This window comes from Buteo buteo, chromosome 13 (genome assembly GCF_964188355.1).
Source record: "Buteo buteo chromosome 13, bButBut1.hap1.1, whole genome shotgun sequence".
NCBI lineage: Eukaryota > Metazoa > Chordata > Aves > Accipitriformes > Accipitridae > Buteo > Buteo buteo.
This window is the reverse complement of record NC_134183.1, coordinates 22,754,548-22,780,641: the sequence shown is the minus strand read 5'-3', so window position 1 is coordinate 22,780,641 and position 26,094 is coordinate 22,754,548. Positions and strand designations below refer to the sequence as shown.

The window sequence follows — 26,094 nt, the reverse complement described above, 5'->3', positions numbered from 1 at the left end:
CTGTGTTGTACAAACTTGTGAAATCATAGAGTCCTGATCCTAAAAAGGGCCTCAGAAAGCTACTTTAATACACCGATGTTAAATAATTTTTATGACTGAATCCTTTTGTCCGAAGCAAGCCAAAAGCAAGCATCGCAGAAGATTTGTAATTATTAAACAGTTGTCTTTAGTCTGCATCCATCTCAAGACTACGGCAAGAATATATACACAGCTCTGCCTTCAAGGCAACAGTATTTGCAGACGGTAAATAAAATTGCAGGTAGCTCATGATGATTTTAACAATGACTGTGAAAAAGCTGAGGGATAAACTTCCTTTGCAGCTGGTACTGGAAGGGTGGCAGACCAAAATGTTTTATTAAAGGAAATTAGGAAATGATGAAAAAACAGACTATCAGGGCTACACACAGCAATCTTTGCCTCTAAAAAACATTGCCTATAGTGGCTGAAGGGGAAGGCATAGGGGAGGAGAAGTAACTCACCATCTCTAGAGATCAGCAAGGGCTAGCACAAGCCCTGTGGCCACAGCGAGCCGTGGGGGCTGCGCAGGCACCTTCATTTGCCCCGTCCTGCTGCAGGCTCGCACTGAGCCAAACCTGGGAGCAGCATCTTTGCGCTGAGTCGGGGATTTGGCTCGGTGTCGGCGTTCCTGCTTTCTCGCTAATATCCGTGGATCCTGTGACTGAGCTTGGAAACGACTGTCTCGAGCTGAGGATTAGCAGCGTTCAGGAGAAAAAGGCATCGGAACTGCAGCACCCAGAGAAATTAAGCATAGGACAAAAAAACCCTGCCACAATAGTTGTATAAACGCCTTCCTGCTACAGATTTCAAAGCATGAGTAATAGTAAAGGCCAAACAAGAATCCCAGCCTGGTTTGAATTTCTTTTTCTTTTCTTTCTGCCTGCTTTTATTCTAACTCCCTGCAGCATGTACCGTGGACTCAATGGCTTACGCAGCAATGCACGGAACAGACGGTGAAACCCCGAGCAATCTATTCCGCAAAGCAATGAATTTACTCAGAGGTTGACTGTCTGACACAATTTCCTCCTAGATCTCTCTAGCCTCTGCTCTGAGCATCCGGGGCAGACACAGGATGCTGGTGGGTGTGAGAAAGGGCCTCACAGACTAGCCCAAAGCCTTGACCCGATGGGTATGTGTGTGCCACCCTTTGGCACTAATGTGAGGCTTAGGGCAGGCTCCTTTTTGGCTGAGTTTTTCCATGTTTACACTAGTTACAGGACAACATTTAAAAAGAGAGAGTTACACAAGTGATTTTAAAGAGGCAGGGCAAGGACGCAGCCTGTTGTTAAGGCTGCACTTTCCACCTTCAGACCCCACTGATTTGCTTCTAACACTTCAACCACTCACTCTGAAACTGCCCATGCTGTTGGGAAGCTTCCCATGCTCTTCTACAGGCCCTTTGAAAAACACAGATTTGCAATCACCATCCCATAGTACATACCTATGTACACACATGCTGATGGAGGAAATGGACTTCAGTGTGCACAGACAACCTGAATTTTGGCAGGTCCTCAGAGTGAGTGGTTCATTAAAGAAGTTATTTCCTAAGAAAATAAATTGGAGCCTGGAAAACTATATCGACCCCTTGCCTTGGGTCACCAACAAGGTTCAGCAGTTTTGAGCCATGAAGCATCTCTCTACTATTTGACTTGACCACCAACCAGCACTGGCACCAGGCTCTCCTCCTAAGGACCAGCCACTACAGGCGGGTGACACTGTACACCTGGGCCGTAATTTTCTCCATTTATCTGCTGACTCCAGGGAAGAGCAACATGGAAGACTACAGTTGAGGGGGAGGAAATATCTCTGGATCCTTTACACCTACTGTCCATCTCAACACCCACCTCAATGCCATGTGGGTCTCTCCTCTCTTCTTAAGCCCTTTTCCACCCAGTCCAGCCCATCCCCTCTTCCCACCTCCATCTCCTACAGTCCTGCCATCCCTGTCCCCTTCCTTTGCACACCCTGCCGACTCCGGCCAAGCTGCTCCCTCCTCTTCTCCCTGTTCAGTGAGGCGCAAACTGGGGGGGACTACAAACCAAAAGCAACAGGCAACAACAGACCTGGGGCTCTGTCCTGACAGAGCAACATCTATCTTATCTGTAACAACTCCCAGGGAAGGAGGTTTCCTAGCCTGCCTAGGTGGTCTTGCGACAGTTTCATGATGATAACAGGATATTTTCTCAACATCCAGCCTAAATCATCCTGGCAAATTAGCAAATCAGTAAATTAAGCTGCCATTGAAATCTGGGACTTTAATAACCATTATTACATGTTGGCAGACTGCTAGATTGCACAATAGTTTTCTTTTTGTTGCACTGAATAAATTTAATTCTTTCAACCTCTTCTCCCATTTCTTAATCTCTTCTCGTTGTTTCCTTCTGAATACTTTCCAGTATGCCTGTGTCCTCCTCGGAGCAGGGCACCCAAAACTGTATTCAATGACACTTACGATGCCTCTGCAGTGCCACACACAAGTCACTTCCTGCACCTTACGGAGGACACTCCTTCAGTATAAGTCAAAACAAGATTTGTCTCTTTTGCAATAGTTTCTCGCTGATGATTCATTTGCAGTCCACTAAAAATCTTCAGGCTTTTTCTACCCACCCCTCTCCAGCTTAAACCTGACTTAGTAAGTGTGCATTTTGATTTCTTCTTTGCAAAGGAAGTACTCTGTGACTGCTTTTATCTCTTATCTGGATCCACTCTCCAATTTCTTAAGGCCACTCTGAACCCTGACCCTGTTCACCCAAGTGCCTGAAATCCCTCCCAACCTGATGTCATCCAAGAGTGTTATAAACATACTTCTATCTTCCAAATCATGACTGAAAATATTGCAAGTTTTCCCCAGAAAGCGACCTTGCTGATATATCACACGTTACTGCACTACTTGGATCAGTGGAGAGATGAAAATTCAAATCTTTTTCAAGCTTCATTCTCTGTGAAGATATTTAGAAATGCCACGTTTATCTGGTAGACTGCAACTTCTGAAAATACAGACATTAATTAAAAACTAATTCATGTGGTAAAGGTAGGATGCATTAAATTCAACAGGAACTAACTAATGAAATTAATAAATACAATGAGAAGGCTATTTCCCAGTGAACTCTGTTTCTGGGGTCAGCCAGCTACAATTTGTCAGTCACAGGCTTAGACAACTGAAGCTGTCGGATAAACCCTGCAGCGCAACCTTATCCATCCTGCCACATGAAGACTAAGATTCAACAAAAAATGAATCATAACCAATTTCTGGGATCAACACAAGAAGAGAAGTATATCAGGGTACAGTACATTTCAAACTGTTGCTTTACTTTCATAATGCTGGAGCCACCAGGCACCATTTCTAAATTATTGTAATATCACAGTATGCAGAAGCCAGACCAGATTTCTCAGAGTTAAGAATCTAAAGTTATTCAATTTAAAATTGCTAAAGTCTAATTTTAATAGATCACACCAAGTTATTGCCCCAGCTCTACTCAAGATCCCCAAACAAAGCAGGAAGATAAGGACCAGGGGAGTCTCCAGCAGGATGAGCACCCACTGTCCAACATGAAAGGAGCTTGGGAAATTCTGGTTACAGAATTTCTATAGCTGAACAAATACAACCTCTGAGAAAACATTCTGGAGATTTAAGAAACAGACACTTTAAAAACCCATTTTAATTGGAAAAACCATTTTTCCATTATTTTCTTTTCAGTGCTTATAACCCTACAAACCATTATTTTCCTAAACATTTTTCAGCTGCAGCTTTTCCATGACATGCACAAGAGCCTCTCTCAGGCAAAGTCTTCTGAAACAACTACAGGGGAAAGCATGTGCAATCTTATATATGTAATACTGGAATCAGCTAATTCTCAGCCTTCAGAAACCAACTCACAAGAAGGAATTTTCCCCCTTTTCTTTCCAGTGTGGTCAAGCTTACTGTCATTCAGCTTGATTGCACTATACAAGAAGTTGCACTTTTTAGGCTCCAAAACATATTTTTTTTTAACAGTCTGTGCATATAAACAGCTTTCCACATTGCTTATTTATAAACAACATTGTGCAAAATTATCACCCATAAAACAGGAGTTAATGCAGTTCCCAAAGTTCGAAGTTGCTGACAGTACCGGAGAGACTGCTAAATACCTGTATCTCCTGACCAGGTGCAAGCAACATTTCTGTTTGCAACAAGTTAAGAAAACCGCTTTTACTAACCACAAAATGGCTCTGTAATGAGAAGGCAATGAGCAGCTGAAAGACTTCTGGCTACAAAAAAAGTCAGCACTAAATAAAGCAGAGACAGGACGTGGCAGGAGATGCACACTTTGCGATGGCTTTCACTGGCCAGCTCCCTACCCAACCTACACGTGTGAATTAAGCTCTATTTATAAGTCTCCCACCGATGTGGGTTTTTTTTTTAAAATGACCTTAATATAGTGCAGTTGTTATTTTGTTTCTGTTGAACTTAGCAACAGGAAACTCTGTCAGTCCTGCAGCAAACTTTCCATTCCACTAGCACTCCCATTCCTGCACCAGAAAAGCCAGATTTCTAAAGAGGTGTTTGACGAGGTGGGATGGAGAGGAAGAAGAGAAGAGAGCACACAGTCAAAAAATCAAAATGCCTGTAAAACATGCAAAATGGAAGCCAAATTCAATGTGTTTCTTTTCTTTATTCCCTGTTTGAAAGGAAAAGGCAGTGCCCTAATCTGCGTTTTCTAAAGATATCTTACTTTATTACCAGATACCTAAGTATTAGTCAGGAAAATTATCTTTAATAAAGGGTTGGTAAAATAAAAATCATCAGCATCTTTACACTCACGCATTCCAGTAATGAAAGACTTACTTATCACACAGCAGAAATTTTAGCTTGGAAAATTATTTGCTTTAGTCCTTGGCTAACTCACCGAGCAAACAGCTACAGAAATTAAGCCTTAACTTGTTAAAAACATAATAAACCTGATTTTATTACAAGCTTTGGCAAGACTGTTCTGCCACCTAAAGAGCTTTACTGCGGGATGAGCAAAGCTTTTTGGTGCTCCACCCTGCAAACGTTAACTCATCCCCACAATATTTTCTCTTTTAACAACTTCATAATGGTACACTAACACACAAACACAGCTGCTCAATGGCAACGTGCACCAACACAGGCTGTGAGCAATTTAGCATTTACGAAACACTTTCTTTTTCAGGAACAAGAAACTATATATAAAATATAGGAGCAAATGCAAATCCAGCTAGGAAAGGTAAGACCAAAAAATCCAGCTGCTTTAAACCAAAAACCCAGGGGTGCTTTAAACCAAAATTACATTCCTGTCAAGCCCAATATTCACGTTTTTTTAAATCATAGACAGTCCTTAAATATGGCAAAGCACAACTAATAGAAAACAACACCAACTGATTTCTGATCCCTGGCATACTTTTTTATATTGTTTCACTGACATGAGGAATACGGGGTTTCCCCCCACATTTGATCCCTGTATGTCTTCCCATTATTTAATTTTTCTTCCAGCAAAGGCACTAAAGCTCCCAGCCAGCAATGCCTTTAGACCTCAGAGTCTGTGCATGCACCAACACCGACTGCAGCCACAGTCCCCTGTGCCAAAAACTCCCTGGAGGGGCAAAGCATGAGAGATGATAGAAAGAATTGCCAGGACCATGCATTTATGAGGACCTCGGAGGCGCTGCCAGCCCCCATGCAGCATTACCAACCCCAAGCATGTTCCAGGGCATCACTTTTATCAAATTATACACAAATCTTGGTACAGCCCTGCCTCATGAGGAACCTTTGGGGTCAGTCTCTGTGTCACCAACTGAGAAAACATAAATGTGGCTTAATCCAGTGGTTAAAAAAACACAAGGTCTAAAAGCCCACACTATTTTTAAAAGGCTAAAAACGTCATGGTGATGGACGCCATTCAGCTTTACAAAGGCTACAGAAAGAAAACCAGCAGGTTAGGTGGCTGGCCACAGCAACAGTGGCATTTCTTTAATAAGCACAGAAAAAGACAAGGTGACAATGCATAAGTGGCACTCACCACTTCCTCGCGGGCTGCGCTCTCGACACGATCTTTCAGAAAATCCACCTCATCTTCAGTTTTCATTTCCAACTTCCCTGTGAAAACAGAGGGTTCACACAGGCAATTTAAAACCAAACTTATTTCAAGACTGCTGATATTTTTCTGTTTATTCAATCAAGTCTCAAAAAAAAAAAAACCAACCCCAAAAAAGAAAAGAAAACCCAACCCCCAAACCCTTCAACAAATCCGTTTGACTTCCAACATCTGGTTTCATTCCCGACTTTGCTGCTTGTTTGTTATAAGTTTTAACAACTGTCGTGTCTGGGACTGAAGGAAACTATGAAACAGCAGCAAGCACGGGGTAAAACTGAAAAGCTCTAGGTGAGGCTGAGCACATCTGCATGTATTTGCCCATGTATTTTCTTGGCTCCCGTTTTGTCTAGTTAAAGAATCAAAATTTTTGCTATTTTTCTTCCTACCATAACCCAAAGATAACACAAGAAACCAGCCTTGCCTTCTCTCAACAGGTATTTTAAGTGTTGGAAAAAAAAAAAAAGACAAGCTTCAAAAATGCAGCCCACTTGCACTGCCTTAATGATGATGATTAGGTCCCTGGACTAGGAGGGCAAACACTTTTCTGTTGGAGTTTACAAAGTCCCAGCTGATTTTCCCCTTCCTCACGCTCCCATGATGGTGTCACCACCACAGTGGTACAAACACCACGTCCCAGCTGCTTTCTCTGCGCAGCAAAGCTTTCATTAGTCACCATTCCCCTGGGGTTCCCTTCTGCATACCTTTTCCTGGCATAAAGTCAACATCCTAATACTCTTTCAACCCTAAGATAATGACTCTCATGACACACAGGATACTTTTAGAGAAGTGAAGTGATTTGACCAAAGCCACCTAGACGGAGAGGGGCTGTGCTAGGGCTAAAACCCCCCTCTAATCCCGTTCCCTCTCTCATTTCTACTAAAACCAAACACTGGATGGATGACAACACCTTCTTAAAGGCAACATATGTTTGCAGTGAGTTTACCCATTCAGGGATTTAGCAAGAGGAGCCTCCCATCTTCACAAGTTTTCCATTGGCATTAAAGTCAACCCTTCACTTTGGGACTATCTGGTTTTGCAATGTTCTATTGATAAATGAATCCAACATCATTAAGTCAAATTGACATGATTTTGTCTCGATTAGATGAGTTTGTGGGCAGACTATCAGAAAACAGAGGTAATGCTACAAATTTCTGTGAGTGCCATTTGTTGGCAAAGCAGAGATCATGGTTGCAATGAGAAGTGCTCGCGGTCCGATGGTTGAGATCTTGGTCCAAAGACAGAACATGCAAGGAAGAAACCTCTGGTGCACTGAGGACAGGGGAAGCAAGCGGTGTAGTGATACTCCATGCTGGGTAAGAACTGGAGGACGAAGACACGTGCCCTCAGGATGAAATTCAAGGGGACATTTTTTTGCACTCTGCCACTTCTTCCTAAACTTCCATTAAGAAACATATCTCAAATGAAAAGCACTATAATGCTATCACAGTCCTGCTACTTTAACAGGGGAAGGGAATTGTAGTAAGTACTTTTCCAAAGGGAAAACGCCATTGATGAGAATGAGGTGAAGACTGGTAAAATTCAAAATAAGGTGATATTCTTCTACCTGGCAATGAATGTTTTCTTTAAATGCTGAGATCTACAAGATACACAAGGGATATTTCTCCCAGGAGAAGAGCTAGGGAGCATGGATTACAGTATTTGTTAATTTAAGATGCCAAACCCCAACCATACAACCTAACCTTGCTGGGGTTGCTTTCTGCCAAGAAGTTGCATCTACCTGGAGGTCTTTTGTCAGCATAAACACATGCCATTTCTTCTCTTTTCACCCAGCCTGGCTACTGTAGTACGATTTCATATCCTAACTGCCCACTTTCCAATGAGTAGCATCTATCTGCCTGACTTGCAAATAATGTCCTTGCGGAACCCATTACTCAGCTGTAATGCACTTCTGAGTCTAAAGCTAACAGCATGAGGAGCTGCCTTATGAAAAGTAGGATCTTCTAGCTTCATCGCCTTCCTTCAGTGTTGTCATCAGTCACTAGATATTTGTCTGGATAAGGCAATTAGCCCTTTGAAGTCTCTTTTTTGGGGGTAGGCTGAAACTATGTGGAGGCCATTAGATAAACAGGTATATATTTGGGAGCAATTTCACAATAAAAAAAATAGAGCACTCAATGATTTGGAGTAATGGCAACACCAATTATCAGCCAGTTACGTCTCTGATAAATTAGCATGACAATAAAGCCCTCTGATCACACGCGTTTCTGAGAAACAGCCTCGTGACCTACACTTCCTTTGGGAAGGCTTTATTGTATTCTATAGAAAAAAGACCTGATTCATTCTGAGCACTGACGACTCCTGCATGGCTACAAAATACTCCATACAAACCTAGGCTGCAGGGAAAACTCCCCAGAATCGACACAAAGAATTGAAGGCTGCCACTGAACTAGTACACAAAACACACTACCCAAAGTTTAGACATGGGCATAAAGAATGTACACAGCAATAATAATAAACAATATATCTGTTCTCTTGAATTACTGCAGTATCAGAGTTCTAGATGCTGCTTTATAGGAGCTGAATTTCAGAAATATTTCACATAGTGAGCTTGGATTCACAGCAGTCGCTTGTCTCTGCTTTATGCCAATACTTTATTTGGGCTTCCCTAACATCTTGCCTCAGAGCAATCCTAAAGTTCTTCAGGAAAAGATATTCCAGCTCAAATTTTGCTTTGTGCATCATCCCATTGCAAATAAAAAATTCTTCCTTATGGAGAGGTCAGACCATTGTATTCCAAGACCTTTTAGCACTAAATCCTTATATATTTTAAATCAGTAACAGGGTCACCTCCTTTTTTCCCCTCCCTTTCCATACCCTAACACAGAATGATGCCTTAATCTTACTTTCCTACTTCGGTCACTATCTTATTGCACTGTTTAGTCCCTTCTTCTTTTAAAACCTCACCTAGACAATGTCATGCCTCCAAGAATCCAACCAGAGATAAAGACCTGCACTGTATGGACAGAGCCAGCAGAGCGGGAAGCTCCCAGAAGAAAGGAGTCCTGCCAGGTATTGACTTACAGTCACTCCCATCCTATTGAACTGTCAATCCACCACAGCACTAAAATAGGTTCTTTCTGATCCATCTTTAAATCTTTCTACTTATTTACTAATGATCTCCTGACTAACGTTTACTGGTTATCTCCCGACACATAGACTTTCTAAAAATCCTGAATTCAATGTAAAAAGGATTTGCTAGACCCACCACTGACCCCCTCCCAAATCAATCCTTTCCCCTGACCCCAGTTATTCTGCTATCACATATCAGAACAAATCCTCTGCCATCACCCCATTCTGCATTTAGACTGAAGAAACAGCTCCCAGCATTGAAGCAGTGAAATAGCTTTATAGCTTTACAACCTCATGATTTATATAATGGCAGATTTTTTTTCTTTTTTTATCATTTAAATGTTTTGTTTGTTTGTTTGGTGCTGGGAAAGGAAGAGGCACTGTATCATTTTCTCATAGCAAAGAAAAAAATGGCAACTGAAAAAGTTCAGCTGCTTCCATTTAACAGCTGTCTGAACAGGTGGAATATAAAGATCAGATTACCACCATGCTTCAGTAATAAATTCACCTATGATTTAATTCCAGACTGGAGCAACAAACCCATTTCTCTTTCATTCAATTTATCCCTTTATTTCCCTTTTTGCAGTTACCTGGTCGTGTTGTCTATTAGCTCCTGTCACACGGGCACCAGACGTCTACGCTGTCCCCCAAGTCCCACCGCTCTCCCCCATTACCACTTATCCGTGGGGAACACCGGTCCCACTTCCCAGCCGAAGGCAGCAAGTAAAACTCATCATCTGAGTTCCAGTACTGCTTAAATGCACTGGAAAACACCACTGGCTGCTCTGCCCAACAAAAAAGCTTTGCAGCCCGGAAAAGGCGGTGGGGGTAGGGCTCGGTGGCTTTTTTAAATGACCTAATACTGCCAATTAGGAAGTGGCTTTGCACAGTTCGGAAGGACACTAGCAGCTGTTTCAAGTAGAGGAGCAAAGAAAGAGAGCCCCGTTGTACCCTCCGGCTCCATGTTAGCAAAAATAAAGGGGAGAAGCGAAGAAATAGCACTAAGCAAATAAACCCTCATGCCCACGTGAAAGTGTATAACTTGAAGATACAAGTAATCCAAATAGCTCCCTCCCATTCATTCCTCTCCAGGGAGGATTCAGGTGTTACAAATTCTTCTGCACAAATTCACAGGAGATGATGTCCTGCCCTTATCTCCAGTGCCAGCCAAGAAACATGCATTTGAACTGGAAGTTTTAATATGTAACTTCAGATTTCTTTCTCCGAAGAAAAACCCCAAACACCTATACTTCCTCCACAAGGCAGGCCTCCTGCTCTTATTTCCCTTCCTTTCCTGATGAGATTCTAGAGGCACACCTACAAAGAAAAACCTAAAAAGTAGGAAACCAACTGATTCTTCCTACCTGTAACAGGCTCAGCTCGTTGCACTGCTGGGCTGACGTTCCTCTTCTTCGCTGAGGAACTTAAATCCATTTCTCCATTAAGGCTGGCTCCCACATCCACTGCAGCCTGGGTCTCAAGCCCCACTTTTTCTGTGGCTGGTAATTCAGGAGAACAAGGTGTCTCCGCTGCAAAAACCACCGCATCAAAACTTTTTACCATTTTAGGAACTTTATCCAGCGAGTAGCCATCACCTGACGAAACCAAACTCTTTACTCCCACATTTTCCAGTGACTCAACAGCATGCAAATAGCACAAACACGGCAAGTGCGATTCAGGTACAGGTTGGCTTTGCTTCCCATCGGGCTCAGCCAAGACCTCCCCCTGAGCTGGCTTTGCAGTGTGACCAGCATCGCTCTCGCCGGCTGGACAAACGGTGTCAGTGCTGGAGTCGCTGTCGCACGTGGGCTCTTCTGCGATGGGCTGAAGTGCTGCCCGGGGAAGCATGCTTTCCGTATCCTCCTGCTCTTCCGGAAAGGCTGCGACAGGGGTTATTGTCACCGGCCTTAACACTTCCTTACCCTCGCAGGCATCGCTCGGGGCTCTCATTTCTGAAGCATCCTTTAATTCGGGGGTACTGCTGCGTGGGGAGATTTGTTGTAGGGTTTGACTGGGATAATGTTCTTGGTTCAGGGCCGCATCCGGACAAGGGTCACTCTCCACACCTGGTGACCTGCCTGCTGATGCAGGTTCACGGATGGTGCTTTCTCCTGCACCCACTGCCCTGGTCTTGCACGCTTCTTTGGCACGGGCTGTCCCTTTCATCTCAGCATCCACATCGCTGCCACCTGCCACAGGCCCCTCCTGACAGCAGGCAGAGGGTTTCACAACAGCAGCACGAAGTTCCTCCGACAAGACCTGCTCCCTGCCACTTGCAGGAGCCCCCTGCTCAGGCTCAGCTTTGCCTCCTTCAGCCTCCTGCAAGAGGCTCTGCTCCGGAGAGCCCTCATCCCCTGCATGGTCCTCAGGCCAGCCGGCTCCGGCAGCTACCTTGCCATGCTCCCCGCCACGCTGCTGGGCAAGCTCTGCTGAGCCTGCCGCCACCGTCACTGCTTCCTGGTTTTGTTTAGATTCTTCATTATGAGTTACAGAGGGTGTGCCTATTAAATTATCCTCCACACAGTCTGTGCCCTTGGCACACAGAGCTAACCCAGGGTCGTTAACTTGCAGAGCTGCCTCCTGCCCGGGAGGTGCCACTGCAGCATCTCCCTCCTGACTCACAGCCGGTCCTTCTCCTCTGGGTAGGGGAATGAGTGATTGCATCTTGCTGCTCAGCCCCTCCTGCTCCGAAGCACTTTCTGCTATCTCTGCTTCAGTTTGTGCAGGTTCTTTTTCTGCCAGGCATGCGCTGGCATCCTCCAGAGGGAGCGACGCAGGCTCATATTTGCTCTCTTGAGCAGTGTCCGGTTTGAAGCTGTCACCCATTTCATCTTCAACAACAGTTTGATCAGCAGAAGGGTGACAGCTAGCAACTTCCTGAACTCCCTCTGCAGCATATGCACTTCCTCCATCTCCACTGCTGCTGGTATCGGCTCCTGCTGGCTCCTCTTCACGGGCTTCGCTGCCCTCCATTGCTTCAGCTGCACGTTCAGTGATCTTACCGCTCTCCTGGCAACGTGCAGGTTCTGCACTGCTTTGATTAGATCCACCAGCATCACTGTTTTCAGGTTCAGCATCAGGGCCATCAGTTTCCATACTGTCTTTCAGGGAGGGCAAGCTGGATTTCCCAACTGTGCAACCTGCTTCCATCTGCCCTTCTTGCTCCCCGCTGCCAAGGATTTCCAAACCAGGATCAGCTTTTGATGCACATGTGGGAAACTTCACCCCATTCACCGCTGGCAACGCTGCCCCAGCACTTGCAGTGACATCCTGCCTCGCTGCAGCATGGGCGTCTCCTTGGCTTTCTAAGAAGCCACTTTTTACCTGATCAGTGTCTGCTCCAGTCTCTTTGTTATTGCTGGTCTTGCAAAGGTCAATGGAGACAATGCCAGTGCCATCATCTGCATTTGTACTGTCACACGCCGACACCACTCCCACATTTGCATCCTCCCCATCTGCACTCTCAGTGCCATTAAAACCACCGAGTAAGGGCTGAGAGGCACTGGCTGACTCTTCCTTAGCTGGCAATTGCTCTTCTATGTTTGCAGTCCTCCTTTCACCAGCCTCAGCCATCCCATCCTCTCCCTGCTGCTGGCCCGCAGCCCTCTCAGCTGCCCCTGTACAGTTCCTGCATTCAGTTTGGCCCATAGCCACATCCACGCCCTCCAAGGAAGCTGGGGCTTCGCCTGTAGTTTCAACCACAGTAACAGTACTGTCAGCTGCACGCTCCTCAGCAGCTTGCACTTCCTGATGGGGACTATCTTTACTGCACAAGCCAGCTTGATCCAGAACAACTCCAGCAGATGTCATTCCAGCTTCCTCATTTGTATTTCCACAGGATGGAAGATTTACGGCATTGTTTACACTTGCACACAGGCTCACCGTGCAGTCGTTCTCATCTGATATAGTCCCAGAGCCTTCAGCAGAGGTTGGCCCCTCCTCTTCCTTTTTACTCAACGTCACTTTATTTTTGCTTTCACAGAAGCACTCTGAGCTCTTTGCATCCCCCAGGCTCAGCAAGTCATTTGGCGCATCATTAAAAGCTCCCAAACTCCTGCTGTTGCATTTATCCTCCTGGTGGGTTTGGTCTGAGAACTGCCTGATGTCCAGGTGAACAAGATCAGATGGACATTCCTGCCTTCCTTCTCTTGCCATTTCTTCTAGGCTCTGAGAGGTAGCGGTCGGGTGACCATCTGGCTCTGCTCCTTTAGAACAGCTGTCTCCCGAATCTTCCAGTACAGGCTTGGTCTGCTGTCTTAAACTCTGTAACAAGAAAAAAAGAAAAAAAGAAAAGAAAAGAAAAAAAAAGATTACTTTGCTCTGTCACACATTTACACTGCCTCCACCATGTACAAGATCTCCATGTACATAATCCTGTTCCATGTGACTCCTGCTCCCTCTGTACCTCTACCCGGTGTCGCCTGGGACAGAGTTACAAACATACTGCAGTAGGTATTTTATGTGTTGGCTTTGTTACGCGGTAATACTGAAATTATTAGAATGACAGAAACGTTGGTTAGAAAGAGCATCTGAAGGTCAGCTAGTCCAACCTACTGCCTGAAGCTGGAGTATCACCAATGCAATAACAGGTCAACCATTACTTCATCTTGCCAAGTCCCCAAAACCTACAGTGATGGAGTACCCACCACCTCCCTGGGCAATCTGTTCCCATGCCACACCACCCTCCCACGAAGAAGTTTTTCCTAATGGCCAGCCTGAACACCCTGAAGCTGAAATTTGTCCCTCTACCCCCTTGTTACACCATCTGCCACCACTGAGAATAACTGTAATCTTTGTAATTGCTCTTCAAGCAGCTGTAGTCCTATTTCTTGAGTGCACTTAAGTTCAAGATCAGTAAACAGCAGAATTCAGTCTACCAAATAATGCAAATATATACCAGTCTAGTCCCAAAGGGCTTGAGGAAATGCCGCTTAAGAGCAACTTCAGATCCCTGTCCGATAGCACTCCCCAGTTCTCAGTGTTGCTCAATTTTCTCTCTACTGATGGAAACACTACTTCAGACATTGGAATTGGCTTACTATGTCCAAGCACCACCACTTGTCTCTCCTACTCCTAGAACTGAACTAATCATCTAATGTATTCCTCAGAATTGCATGCATAATTAAATATCTGAAATTTATTTCCTAAATAGAAATAAAGATTTGAAAATGATGACATACTACTAAAATTAATGCATGCATTATCATGGAACAGTAGCAACATATTCAATTCCTGTCTAAACAGCATTTTCCCTCCAGAGCATCCACTTTGTCAAGGATCCCCCAAGCTTTTATTATTTGATACAATCAAACTTTTACCTAAAAAGAACAGTCTATTTCAATATCTCCTTTTTTATTCTCTTCTCTGAAGCATATCAGTGTTCCTATCTTAGAAAAAGTGACTTATTAAATTAACGAGCAACCTCAATCCTTCAATGTACACCACACAGAGCTCCCTTGGTTTGCTTGGGGTTTTGCACTGTAAGCTTTTGGAGGTCACACTGGTTTCTCACTAAGTGTCTGTGACTATCCACAAATACAAAACTCTAAGGTACTAGTTAAAATCTGTTATTTTTTGCATTTATTTGTAAAAATATTCCAAAAAAATACATGCATCCTAGAAGCCTAACTTAAAAAGGTCCCTGCAAATTTTGTTTAAGACTATTTTGTCAGAAAAATAGAATTTCATACCAAAAATGTCAGCTTAAACACCCTTTATCTCCCTGAATATTAAAACAGCCAATATGTTAAATGATGCATCACAGAGAACTTCTGGGTACTGCATATACAAATAGCGGCTAAAATCATCACTGCTATGTTGAGGATATTGCATTTACTCATCTTTCCACACTCTTGAGGTTTGCAAACGAGCACTACCACTGAATCACAGATCACTGAACGTACCTCTGTTTTTTGCCATGAATCCCCTATTTAAAATAATCCTGCTACCCAGCTCCCATATATGCTGTCACCTATGCCAGAGCTTCCTGGTTTTGAGGCATCCCAAGACAGATTAGCATCGGAGGCAGGCAGCATGGCATCACCATCCATTGTGTAGCAACAGGAATGGGACTCAGGGCTCTGTGTGCAGCAGTACCCGCAGGCTGCTGCTATTTTTTGCAAGGGCAAACAAACAGGATCAAATGGCATGCCGGCTGTCTGGTGGCTATAACCCCGCAGCAAAGCATGGAGACCGTGCTGCTGGTTCCCTGCCAGGATGGACAGACACAGACAACAGTGATGCTTGCTTGGGAACAACCAAGTTTTTCAAAAGGAGGGGCTGTGGCAGCCCCAGCATCCTCACAGTGAAGTCACTCTGCTGATAGCCTGAAAAATAGAGCCGTCTGCAAAAGAAGCCAACTGGCTTTTAACTGACCCAAAATGAACCTAAATGAAATAATTACAGGGCTGCTTTCCAAATTCAAATCAGATTAGATGTGAAGTGAAACAGTACTGGAAAGAAAAAGTCTAAACATAGCCTTTTCCGATTTCATTGTCAGGCAAAATGTACCCATCTGGCATTCGCACAAGCAAACAAGAAGTGAGCTGGATATGCTGGCCGTGCTTTAGTATCTTTTGATGGAAAGGGGAAGCGATTTCACAGTTAGCCTTGGTTTGCCACTCATACCACCAGTTCCTGTTGAGATCGGGAGTAATTAACATCTCAGGCGCCCAGGCAAGGGTGAAAACTACTCAGGGTGGCCCATACCTCTGAAAGTCCCCCCAGCCCCCTGCCTGCAGACGATACTCCCCTTCCTTAGTTAAAGGAACAAAAATATCCTGTTATTTAGATCCCACACCTCTATAAAGGCAGATATATGAGCTGATGAAGGAACACCCACAAGTGATGCCAGCTGCGCAAGACACGTGGGTGTTTCTGAGAAGTGGCACAGAAGCATCCTGCTGTTTCACCTTCCCATCCCAACCAAGACCCTGTGGCATCGATTTTAAAGCAGCAAGGGGAAGCCCTTCCAAAGCCCCATAGCTCCTGCAGTCTGACTGCTGTGGGGTCCAAGAAGAGCGCAGTGAGGGGACCACTATGGACACGCACTGCATGTGGCCAGGGCAGGCTCATCCTCCAAGTCCTACACCGAGGTGCTAAGGAAATGGCTGTTTTCTCAATCACCTGCCCCAGAGACTTTCCCCTCAGTCTCATCTCTGACCCCAGACTTCCCATCTGAACAGAGACATACCCACCATGCTCATCCCCCACAAACCCACCCTCACTGTGGAGCCTGCCTTACGCTGCCCAATGGCTGCTGGACACTCCGGAGGGACAGCACGCCTCCAGGGAGGTTTTCCCTGCCCATCTGAGCAGGTCCCAGCCTAAATGGAGAAGACAGGAGCTGGGAGCAGAGAGAGTCCACAAGGCCAAGGAGAGCGAGCACTGCACAGCCTCAAGCCTGCTTCTCTTCTGAGAAAATTTGCTGCCTATTACAACTTTATCAGACCTCCCCATGCTCAGATGAGAAGAAAATAAGCAGGCATCCACCTGGATGTTTGATAACAACATCCAGAGAAAACATCTAGGTAAATACACCCCCAAAGGGTGCCTACACATGGGAGTCCTTCCCAGGTGCCAGGCTGCAATCAGCCAGCTCCCCTTCTCTCTCATCATCTCAGCCTTTCCCTTACCATGTGCTGGTGGCTCTGCATGTGCATCTGAAGGTGCCGTATGTCACTCTCCAAGCTGGCTGCTACCCCTTCCTTGGCTTCAGCTGTCAGCATGTAAACATCAAGCCCACGGTGGTGCTTCACACTGTAGTCCCCCGAGTGCACAGTGTGAGACAAGGTACTCCAGGAGTCTGGTTCCCTGGCTTCCTCTCTGCAATAAAACAAGTATGCGTTAATTGGCAGGCAAGGAGGGATGCTGCATTGCGGGACACGCACACTGTTCTTCACTCTGAACAGTCATCTAATCAATGGCCAAGGCGAAACAGAGCCCCGGCTCCAGGGCCAGACAGACAAATACACACGCGTACTTGTTGGTCTTGAAAATTAATGTGATGTAGAGTTAATGCCAGCCACAAGCTTTATTTCACAAGGCCCTTCACAGGTAGAGACACCTGCTTTTTTTTCCTCAGACTATGAAAGACTAGCAGCAAAGGGCACAATAATTGCTTTTTAAAATGGAATTTATTGCAGGTGGAGATCACCAAAGCAGCTATTGCAGAACAACAGACACCTGAAAAACAGAACTGCAGAGGGACACATAAGAAGGAATGAGGATTATCATGATACAGATGCTACAACTTCTACACTGAAACCAGCACACTGCTTCACAAACACCCAACAGCCATCAAATCATAGCAATTTTTTCACTCCTGAAATGAGTTTAGCTTGCCCTGTGAAACTGCTTCTGTGCAAGACGTTCTCAATGTTGTGAGACAGCTATCCTTCTGCAGCACTATCACAAATTTTCTTTTTACCAATCAAAAGGAAAGAAAGGAAAGAAAGATGCTGTTGTAGATCAGAATGAAAAAATAACTCAGCAGTTACATGTATTCAATAGAAATTTCTAGCCAGTCATCTCTTTTCGAATGTCAAACCCTGATTTTGCACAGACTTGTGACTCAAACCAGTAATTCTTCAGGTCTCACCGAGCTGCACAGAGGCTACATTGCCCCTTTAAGGGGGTAAGGCAACATTTATCTTGTCTTATCTCAACTAAAGCTTCAGGTTTATAGATTTCATTTTGAATCAGAACTGATTCAGGAAACCCAAAATCTGTTTTAACTGTCCCGGGACAGAGTGGCTCATGTAGCACCCTCCCAAGCACTGCATGCCCCAGGAGAAATGTGGAGCTGAGCAGGAACAGGGGATTATGCTGACCTGCTCAGCGGTGCAAGAAATGGAAATTTCTCCATTTTCCTTTCCATAGGGCTGCATCTACCGACAGCCAGCCCCAGCTGAGAGCATGTCCCCTCCCTGTCACAGAGACTAGCCCCTATCACAACAGGCATCCCCAGATGTCCCTTTGCAGCACAGCTACAGATTTCCCTAGAAGGGACAGAGCTGTGATTTTATGCAAGTAATTAGGAATTCAAGAAGGTACATATACAGTAAATGTATACCACCAACCAGGCAAAATTACACATGGATTTCAGCACTTTTGTCGTCTGGTTTCTTACTTTAAAAGTAGCAAACCTTTCTAACGGGCAAGTGCCCACCTAGCAAACCACAGGGCTACCTCTCTGGGAAGCCACACAATTTAGAAAGCAAAGTCGTAATAAGCGAACAATACCACGATTGGCAACAGGAATGGATAGAGCAGGGTGGGGAAACGGTTGGACGGTTCATCACATGGCAGAGAAACCTGTGTAGATGACGGTGGTGGCAGTGGCTGTCCCTGCTCTGCCCCTTCACAACCACCCACTCCCTTTTGTGACTCATTTTGGGCTAAATCTGCAAGGAAATTCAAAGTGAACCCACATCTTCCACCATTCACCATCAGGTAGCTCAACTGACTTCAGCAGAATTACTCTTGACTTAAACAAAATCAATATTTCTACAGAGAAACAGAAGGAAGCGTCCACTTTTTGGTGGTAATTAACATAAATCCATAGAGGTAGTGAAGTCAACTGAGCCATTACAAGTGACTAAAGAAATTACCTTCCTTTAATAGGAAACATAGACCTCTCTGTCTGGAGTATTTTTCTTTTCAGCTGTCATATATGAGAAACCACTGTACTCAAGGCCACTCTCAGAGTACAACAGAGGCAGTCAGCACAAAACCCATATTCACCCACTCATGGGGACAACATCAGCCGGATTAAAGAACTGAGCGTGATGAGCCTGCTCCAGCTTCTCATAAGCTTCAAGTACACTTATGAGCATCTTCAAATCAGCACCCACAAAGCAGCCTGCACGACTTGAGCCTTAAAGGACCCTCAGCGACTTCAAAAGCCGCAAAATCCAGAGCAAGGTGACAGGCAAACACAGTCCCCTGCAACACCATGAGCATGCCCACCCCTCCTGCAATCTACCACCTTCACACAGCCCAGACAGATCAAAAAATCACTTCTGCTTCCAAAGACAGCAATTTCTTTTCATATTCAAGCTAACAATCTGTGTTACACTGTATAAAGAGCCTTAAACCTTTTGAAAAACCAAGATCTTTCTCACATCCAGCCAACTACAAACAACTCCAAGCTCTCATTTTCAGTAGCAGCCACCTACGCTGCACAAAATTAAGCAGTCAGGTAGTAGATGGCTCAATCTATTGACTCCTTCAAATCATCCCTTTCATACACTGCTGCATCCTGGCACTAATGGTCTGCAGCAGAGAGGACAAATGGGTATTTGCAAGTGTTAATTTGTTTGCACACCACTATTTCTGTTGTTCAGGCAATCACTTCCAAGGCCATGTAGATCATACAAGAAGACACTCCTGCTTGTTTGTCTTCATACACTGAGCTTAACAGTTTGTGTCTTTCCTTTATGTCTCACTGCAAGCCCTGGGTTTTACTGAGAGGTGATAAAAACACACTTTCTTCCAGAGAAAAAAAGCTTTGCAGTCATGTATTTTGTACTCCCTGGTTGTGAAAGATGCTTATTTTGTACAAATTAGGAATTTCTGTAATGGTTGCATAGAAGTACATACCCAAGCCCATCTACTAGGAGATAAAAACAAATATGCAAATATTTACTGAAGATTTATTAACAAAAATGTACACAGAAACTCCAGCATTTGAGAAGTCTGAAAATCTGCTTCCATTCAGCACAAAAATTCAGTTTGCTGCAGTTTGCCAGCTACAAGGGAAATCTGTCTTCTTATGAGGTTTAACCATCTGGGCCAATTCTTTCTCATCCTCTTTTCAACAGCTTCCCATTGAAATACGTAAAAGATACCAGTGAACTGAAAATTTCATCGGCATCATCTCTGAGCCCAACTGTTGCAGAAGAAAGTATCTTGCTTGGTTAAAAAAAGCAAGGACTGCTCAATAAGGTTGACAGTGTTCACTAGCACAACCGTGCCGTGTCCCACTGAAGAAGCCTAGAAGAAGTACTCCAGCTCCAGTCCCTGCTGCGGTCTTCTGTCCCATGGAGGTAAACCCCGAAGGGGAATTCCTGGCTTCAAGAAAGGACAGACTTACCAACCTGCCCTTCATCTGCAGAAAAGTGGCTCAAAGAAGGATGCCAACCCCAAACAGGGTGAGAGAAGAAGCAAACAAGCCTCCAAAATACTCTCAGGCCATGACCTGCTCGATCCAGGAGCCGATTAGATTGCTTAAACCGCAGCATCACCTCCTGCCCATTTGGCACCTAGGACAAAACGATAGGTTGTGGTTTTTAAACCTCTCGGCATCACCCAAGTAGACTCATCCTTGGCGAAGGAGGAGCCATACCGTACTCGAGTGCGGAATCTCTTCTTGTCTCGTGGGGGAGCAGATAGATGGCCCCGGGCCAGTGAGCAGCGGAAAGAGGGAGAGGAAAGCCTGCACTGACACAGCACAGCTCCCAGCTTCCTGCAGATACACGCGAGATATTTTTAAGAAGAGAGAAGATAAGTGAGAAAGGGAGAACAAAAAAAATGAGTAAAAGCTCTGCCAGCCTTCAAAAGCTGCAGAAACTGTGCTCGGTAACAAGGGTTTGAAATTCAGCAGTGCCGGTGCTCCCGGCAGGCGTACTTTCCGGTACAGAGATAACAGGTTTTAAATGGTGGGGAGAGGAAGAGGAGGGGGGAAGAGATCAAAAGATGAACAAAAAAGCCTCAGTGGGTTAAGCAAAACCTCGTGTTAGGAAGATTTATCCCACAGTTTTACAAATGGGCAAGGAAGGCAGTGTGGGAACTCAAGGTGTTATTTCCTGGGGATATCCCCTCCAGATTTCTGAGCTGGACTTTGGCTGAAACAAAACAAACTCAGTAGCGTTGCCAGCTCTTATGATCTTGCTGCAAGCCTGACAGCAGCTGTGCGTTTATTCGGAAAGCACCAGCTCCCAGATTCATGTGATAAAGAAAAAAAGAAAAAAAATCACCACTCTTTTTTTTTTTTTTAATTAAACAAAGTCCCTAGCATTACAACTACCATGAAAAACTAGAAAATGCTAGAATTTAGATGCTGTTATCTGTAAGGAAAATAAAAACTAAACTAAACTGAATTTTAATCTTACATTCTTTTTTAGTACTACTATTGTAATATCACACTGAAAATACTAGATCAGACAGACTGTGATCTGGGATAAACAAGGAACAGTGCCTACTGGGACAGGATGCTGGACTTGCTGACAATTGCACAACACGTCCGTAACACAGGTAATTTAAATCAAGCCAACAATCCCTCCTGTGAAAACCCAACACCCAGACTTAAAGCAGTCACCAGTACCTAAACCCAAGACATCTTAGAAATTTGACAAAATAGAACTTAAATGTTATTTGTAGAAGTGTTGAGGTAATAGAGGCTTTGTATACATATGATCAACTTTTCACCCACAATCTTTAGTGATATACAAAGCTCTGGTGCACACAAACACTTTCTTGCTCCTCTTTATTTTTGTAGTCATCAATATGCATTGTATATGAAACTCAGAAAACACGTGGAACCAGTATATGCTAGAATAGGTTAAAACAAACCAACCATTTGTAAATTTGACAGATATTTAACACAGCATTCATACTTCAGGTGTTCCCAAGTGTTCCAAATGTCCCAGAAAAGTAGAGAAAAAAATGTCTCTTATATAAGAAAATTTTATAGATCACTCACTAATTTGAATACTTTTGATGTTGAAGGAAAGAGTTAGAAGTTCATCTGATGTAGAAATGACGACTTAGCCCTTACAGTGCTTTGCACAAACATGAACTGCAGTGGGTTCAGACACTGAACTGAATTCAGGATTGCATAACCTACCCTTCAATATCAGATTAAATATTTAATAACTTGATTCAAAATATTTAACACTAACTTCTCAGTCCATTGATCAACACACTATACAGTAGGAAATCATACAAGACAGAAAAGCTGGCTTGGTCCTTCAACAGCTGTTTGCAGATGCACATATCCTAAGAGAACACGTACAGTATTTCCTACCACAAAGGGTTTGTGCTCCTAAACCTAAGCATTTTTTAGGCCCCAATGTTAAGACATTAAAAAAAAAAATATACAGCTACAAACTGTCATCAACTGTATTTGCCAAAAAGTACAATGTGCATTCCATAAGAACAACTGTCTGTTACTAAATGCACTTTTCCATTTGTTTTATTTTCATCATCTTATCTAACAAGAAAGATACCCTGCTCAGGATGTAGAACTGTAGGTCCAACACAGAACTCAATGTCAACGTAGAGTCTCATCAGTAAACAAAAGAAATTTAAGGTGAATGAAATGAAATGTACTCAAGAGCAAAACCAGATGCCATCTGTTGCATTTTAAATACAAAAGCACAGTCACAGAGACTACTTCATCAAGCAATGTTTTCTTTACAGCTAAAACCAGCATTCAGATCAGGACAAGTGATATGGGAGGAAGACTTGTCTCTGCAGAACATCTCTGTGTGCTGCAAGTGAGCGTGACCACAGACGCTGTAACACAACCCAAAGATGAAGCCATCGCTTTGCCTGCCTCTGACACAGCAGTTTACAAAGTCTTCTTCTACAATAATCTGTTCAAACTTTAATCCCTACCATGAACATCACTACTTCTAGCAAATCTGCTCCAGGGACTGAGTAACCTAACTGGGTGTCCAGCTAACGCATGCCTGAGGCAAAAAAGCCAGCAGTTCTGGGAAATCACTTATCTGCATTTTCTAAATTTATCCTGAAACGGAGCTGGTCTATCATAATCACTTACCAACCACACAAGGCTGTTCGGGGCTTATGGCCCCTACAATTTCTGGGATCACCTCCGGATCAGGATTGCGGGGGGGGGGGGGGGGGGGAATAATTTTCTTCTCATATCTTACCAAATCTTCCCAAATCTCTTCTAAATCTCCTCTTTCTCCTCCTCACTGGCCTGTTTACATGAACATCATCTCCCAGGACCTTCAATTTCCAAGCAGGATATCAGAGACAGTAAAAAGCTGTTTCTACCATACAGACAAAGCCACTTCTCTCTCTTCTGTATTCAGAGGTGGATACATACAAAACAAAGGAGAAAAGGGAGCCAACGAATGAAAATACAAGCCTTCATAGGGATGTGGGAACACACTAGGAAGTCAATAAAATCTGGAGCATGCAGTGGGTGAGTAGGTGGAAGACAGAAACACAAACTCTTCCTGCCCCATCATGTTCACACCTGGTTCCCCCGTCCCCCCACTCCCAGCCTGCTCCTCTGCTGTGGCCAGAAGAAACCTAGAGCACCTCAGCCTCTTTCTAATCATGACAATCAATCTATTAAACCAATGGTGTTTCAAACAATAATCTTAAAGTTCAGCAATACACAGCCACAAAACCAAACCCTGTTGGATCACTGGTCCTCCCACACTTTTATAGCTAAACAGCATCCTCTCAACACATGCATCTTTCATCAGGTCCTCTTTAATTGCCCTTTTAATGCATTTGAATCTCCCTTTAAATATTAGTCTTGTGCCAGCACTTAGAAAGACAAAGTCAAGTGTTCTCTTCTCCTTCCATACCATAGCACGCCATACCCGGCATACTGCCCCGCATCCCGAATAGCAAACAAAAGGATTTGTTGCTTGTTTTGGGGTGGAAGAACAGAGGGAGAAACATCAGCATTACTTCAATAAACTCTTCAGCCGCTGATTGTGCTTAGCCAGAAATAAAATTACGTGTAGCATCACCTGCCCAGTGTGGCAGCAACCTTCTGGCCACCTGCATGTCCCCAGCTATGTCCTGCTTGTACTCCTCCTACAACAAATACTAGAACTGGTGCGACCAAGGGGAGACTCAGAGCCTTGCACACAGTTCCCAGCTCGTAATAATGGCAAGGGTGCACACAGGGAAGGGGGGTTCAGCCTATATGTTCTCAGGCATATAAGCACCCTGTTTACATACAGCTGCCGCAATCTGGCACTGAAGTTGTAGCAGCCGGCAATGTTTTCAGCCCCAGGAAACTAGTGATTTTGGAAAAGCACCACAGACAGCTCTTCGCCTATGCAAAGACTGAATTTAATGGAACAACCTAACACCAAAATTCAATGAAAAATGTCAATCTTTAATTATCGTCCCAATTTGGCAGGGCACTGTAAGAAATGCTTAATTTTAAGACCACGCTTAAACTCTCTGCTGAACATGAACTGGACATTTCTAAAATTAAACACCTGCTTAAATGACTTGCTAAAATTGGAGTGTAAAGAAATGGGGTACCAGGCAAATCCACTTGCAGCTCTGGCTCAGAAAAGCAGAAAAGTGTATTCCATTATAAAAGTAAAGTTACTGAAAAAGCTTCCTCATCTGAAAGGCACCAAGGAGATTACAGCACAGACTTCACCAATTACTTACATAAAATCAGAACAATAGCAAGTGATAATCTTGAATCGCAAAATGTTCATAAAACCCTTCTGCTACCAGTGAGTTATTCCTCATGTGTGTTAATTAAATCAGTTTAATTTTGGAAATACACATTTGTACTGACTTACAGTTTCACATACTGAGCCACCTGGTTGTTACCAGGAGATGTGAAGCAAGAGCAATCCCAGAGCTGTGCAGAAGTGCTTTGTAGCAATAAGCAAGCAGAAAAAACAGCAAAAGCAAAACTAATATTAAAGAACTTGGAGACTGTTACAACGCTGAAACTTCGCCTTTGCAGGGATTGGAAAAATGCAGGTTTCCTTATGGGCTTTACTTTTCTCTTACTCCCCTTTTTCAGGGGTCATAAATTGCTCTCAGCTGTGAAGGGACGACAAGCATTTCACTTCATGGAAAAAAATAATACTTTGAGGTTACTAGACAGAACTCTGTTCGACAGAAATGAAATCAGAAATAAAATCAGTGTTTGTATGTTTTACATAATGGCACTTCCGACTTCTCTGAAATTCTGCATGCTCGCTATTTCTTGGAGCCATTTTCCTTGCCTGACTTACAGAGCACTGAAGAACATGGAGCTGGCAGGCAGATTATGTTACTACACCGAACTGCATCTGAAAACATCAACTACTGCAGACTGCAGCTGTCCTATTGCAGAGGCCAAGTTACTCACATGGACCACACCACCCCTCTGTTCAATAAACTGACTCTTCAGAGCCAGCCCTTCTCTAAAGAGCAGAGCAGCAGAGCTCTGCCAACGCCCTGCAGCCAGCATTGCCCAATTTAAACACAGGGGAGTAACAGACTTCAACGAAGGGACCCTTTGCTTTGGAATTCGCTCCTACCAGACTCAGAACTTGTTGAAACTCAGAGAGGGCTATGCACCCTGTCTAGTTTCCAAAGCTTTTTCATGCAAGTAAAGATAACTCATTTAAACTGTATTTAAAATTTGTATTAAAAACAAACAAACAAACAAACAAAACAACAAACCAGCAGTGAACCAAGCTGGTAGCAAGCAAACAAGAATGTTCCTAGATAAGATCCTTTTTTTTTTTTTTTATCCCGCCCCTGCCAAAAAACCTCCTGCCTTTATGCATTGTCCTATGCCAGTTGCACCACAGGACAATGTTTACTGTGCAGTTTTAATCTTGAAGGTAAAACAAGCACCCTCAGGAATGATATACAATTGATGAATAAAAACTGCTATTGGCATCCTGCTCTCCATCTTCAGCAACCTAAGTGTGCTCTATCACAGCTCCTCAGTTTGGTCTTGAAAGCAGCAGCACATGCACCTTGCCTGCTAGAGGATGCAAGAGCCAGTGCACAAGCTCGATACTACAGAAAGGAATACTTCAAGGGTTGCAAAACTTAAATTGGAAGTGTCTTTCATTTTTTTACATGAAGAACTGCAACAGTTGAAAAGGGAAAGCTCATCTGATAAACAGAAATTCAAAATGTCACCAGTGTAACT

General features: G+C 44.0%; 1 protein-coding gene across 3 annotated transcripts in view; it reads right to left on the bottom strand.

Moving 5' to 3' along the window:
• The window catches only part of AKAP13 (A-kinase anchoring protein 13), a 227,667-nt gene that overhangs the window by 91,370 nt on the left and 110,203 nt on the right, over positions 1-26,094 (bottom strand). For all 3 annotated transcript variants that reach the window (XM_075045059.1, XM_075045060.1, XM_075045061.1), the window contains 3 exons: positions 16,835-17,024; positions 10,565-13,463; positions 6,036-6,112 (listed from right to left, as the gene is read on the bottom strand). In XM_075045059.1, coding sequence (XP_074901160.1) covers positions 6,036-6,112; positions 10,565-13,463; positions 16,835-17,024 — 3,166 coding nt within the window. The remainder of the gene's footprint in view (positions 1-6,035; positions 6,113-10,564; positions 13,464-16,834; positions 17,025-26,094) is intronic.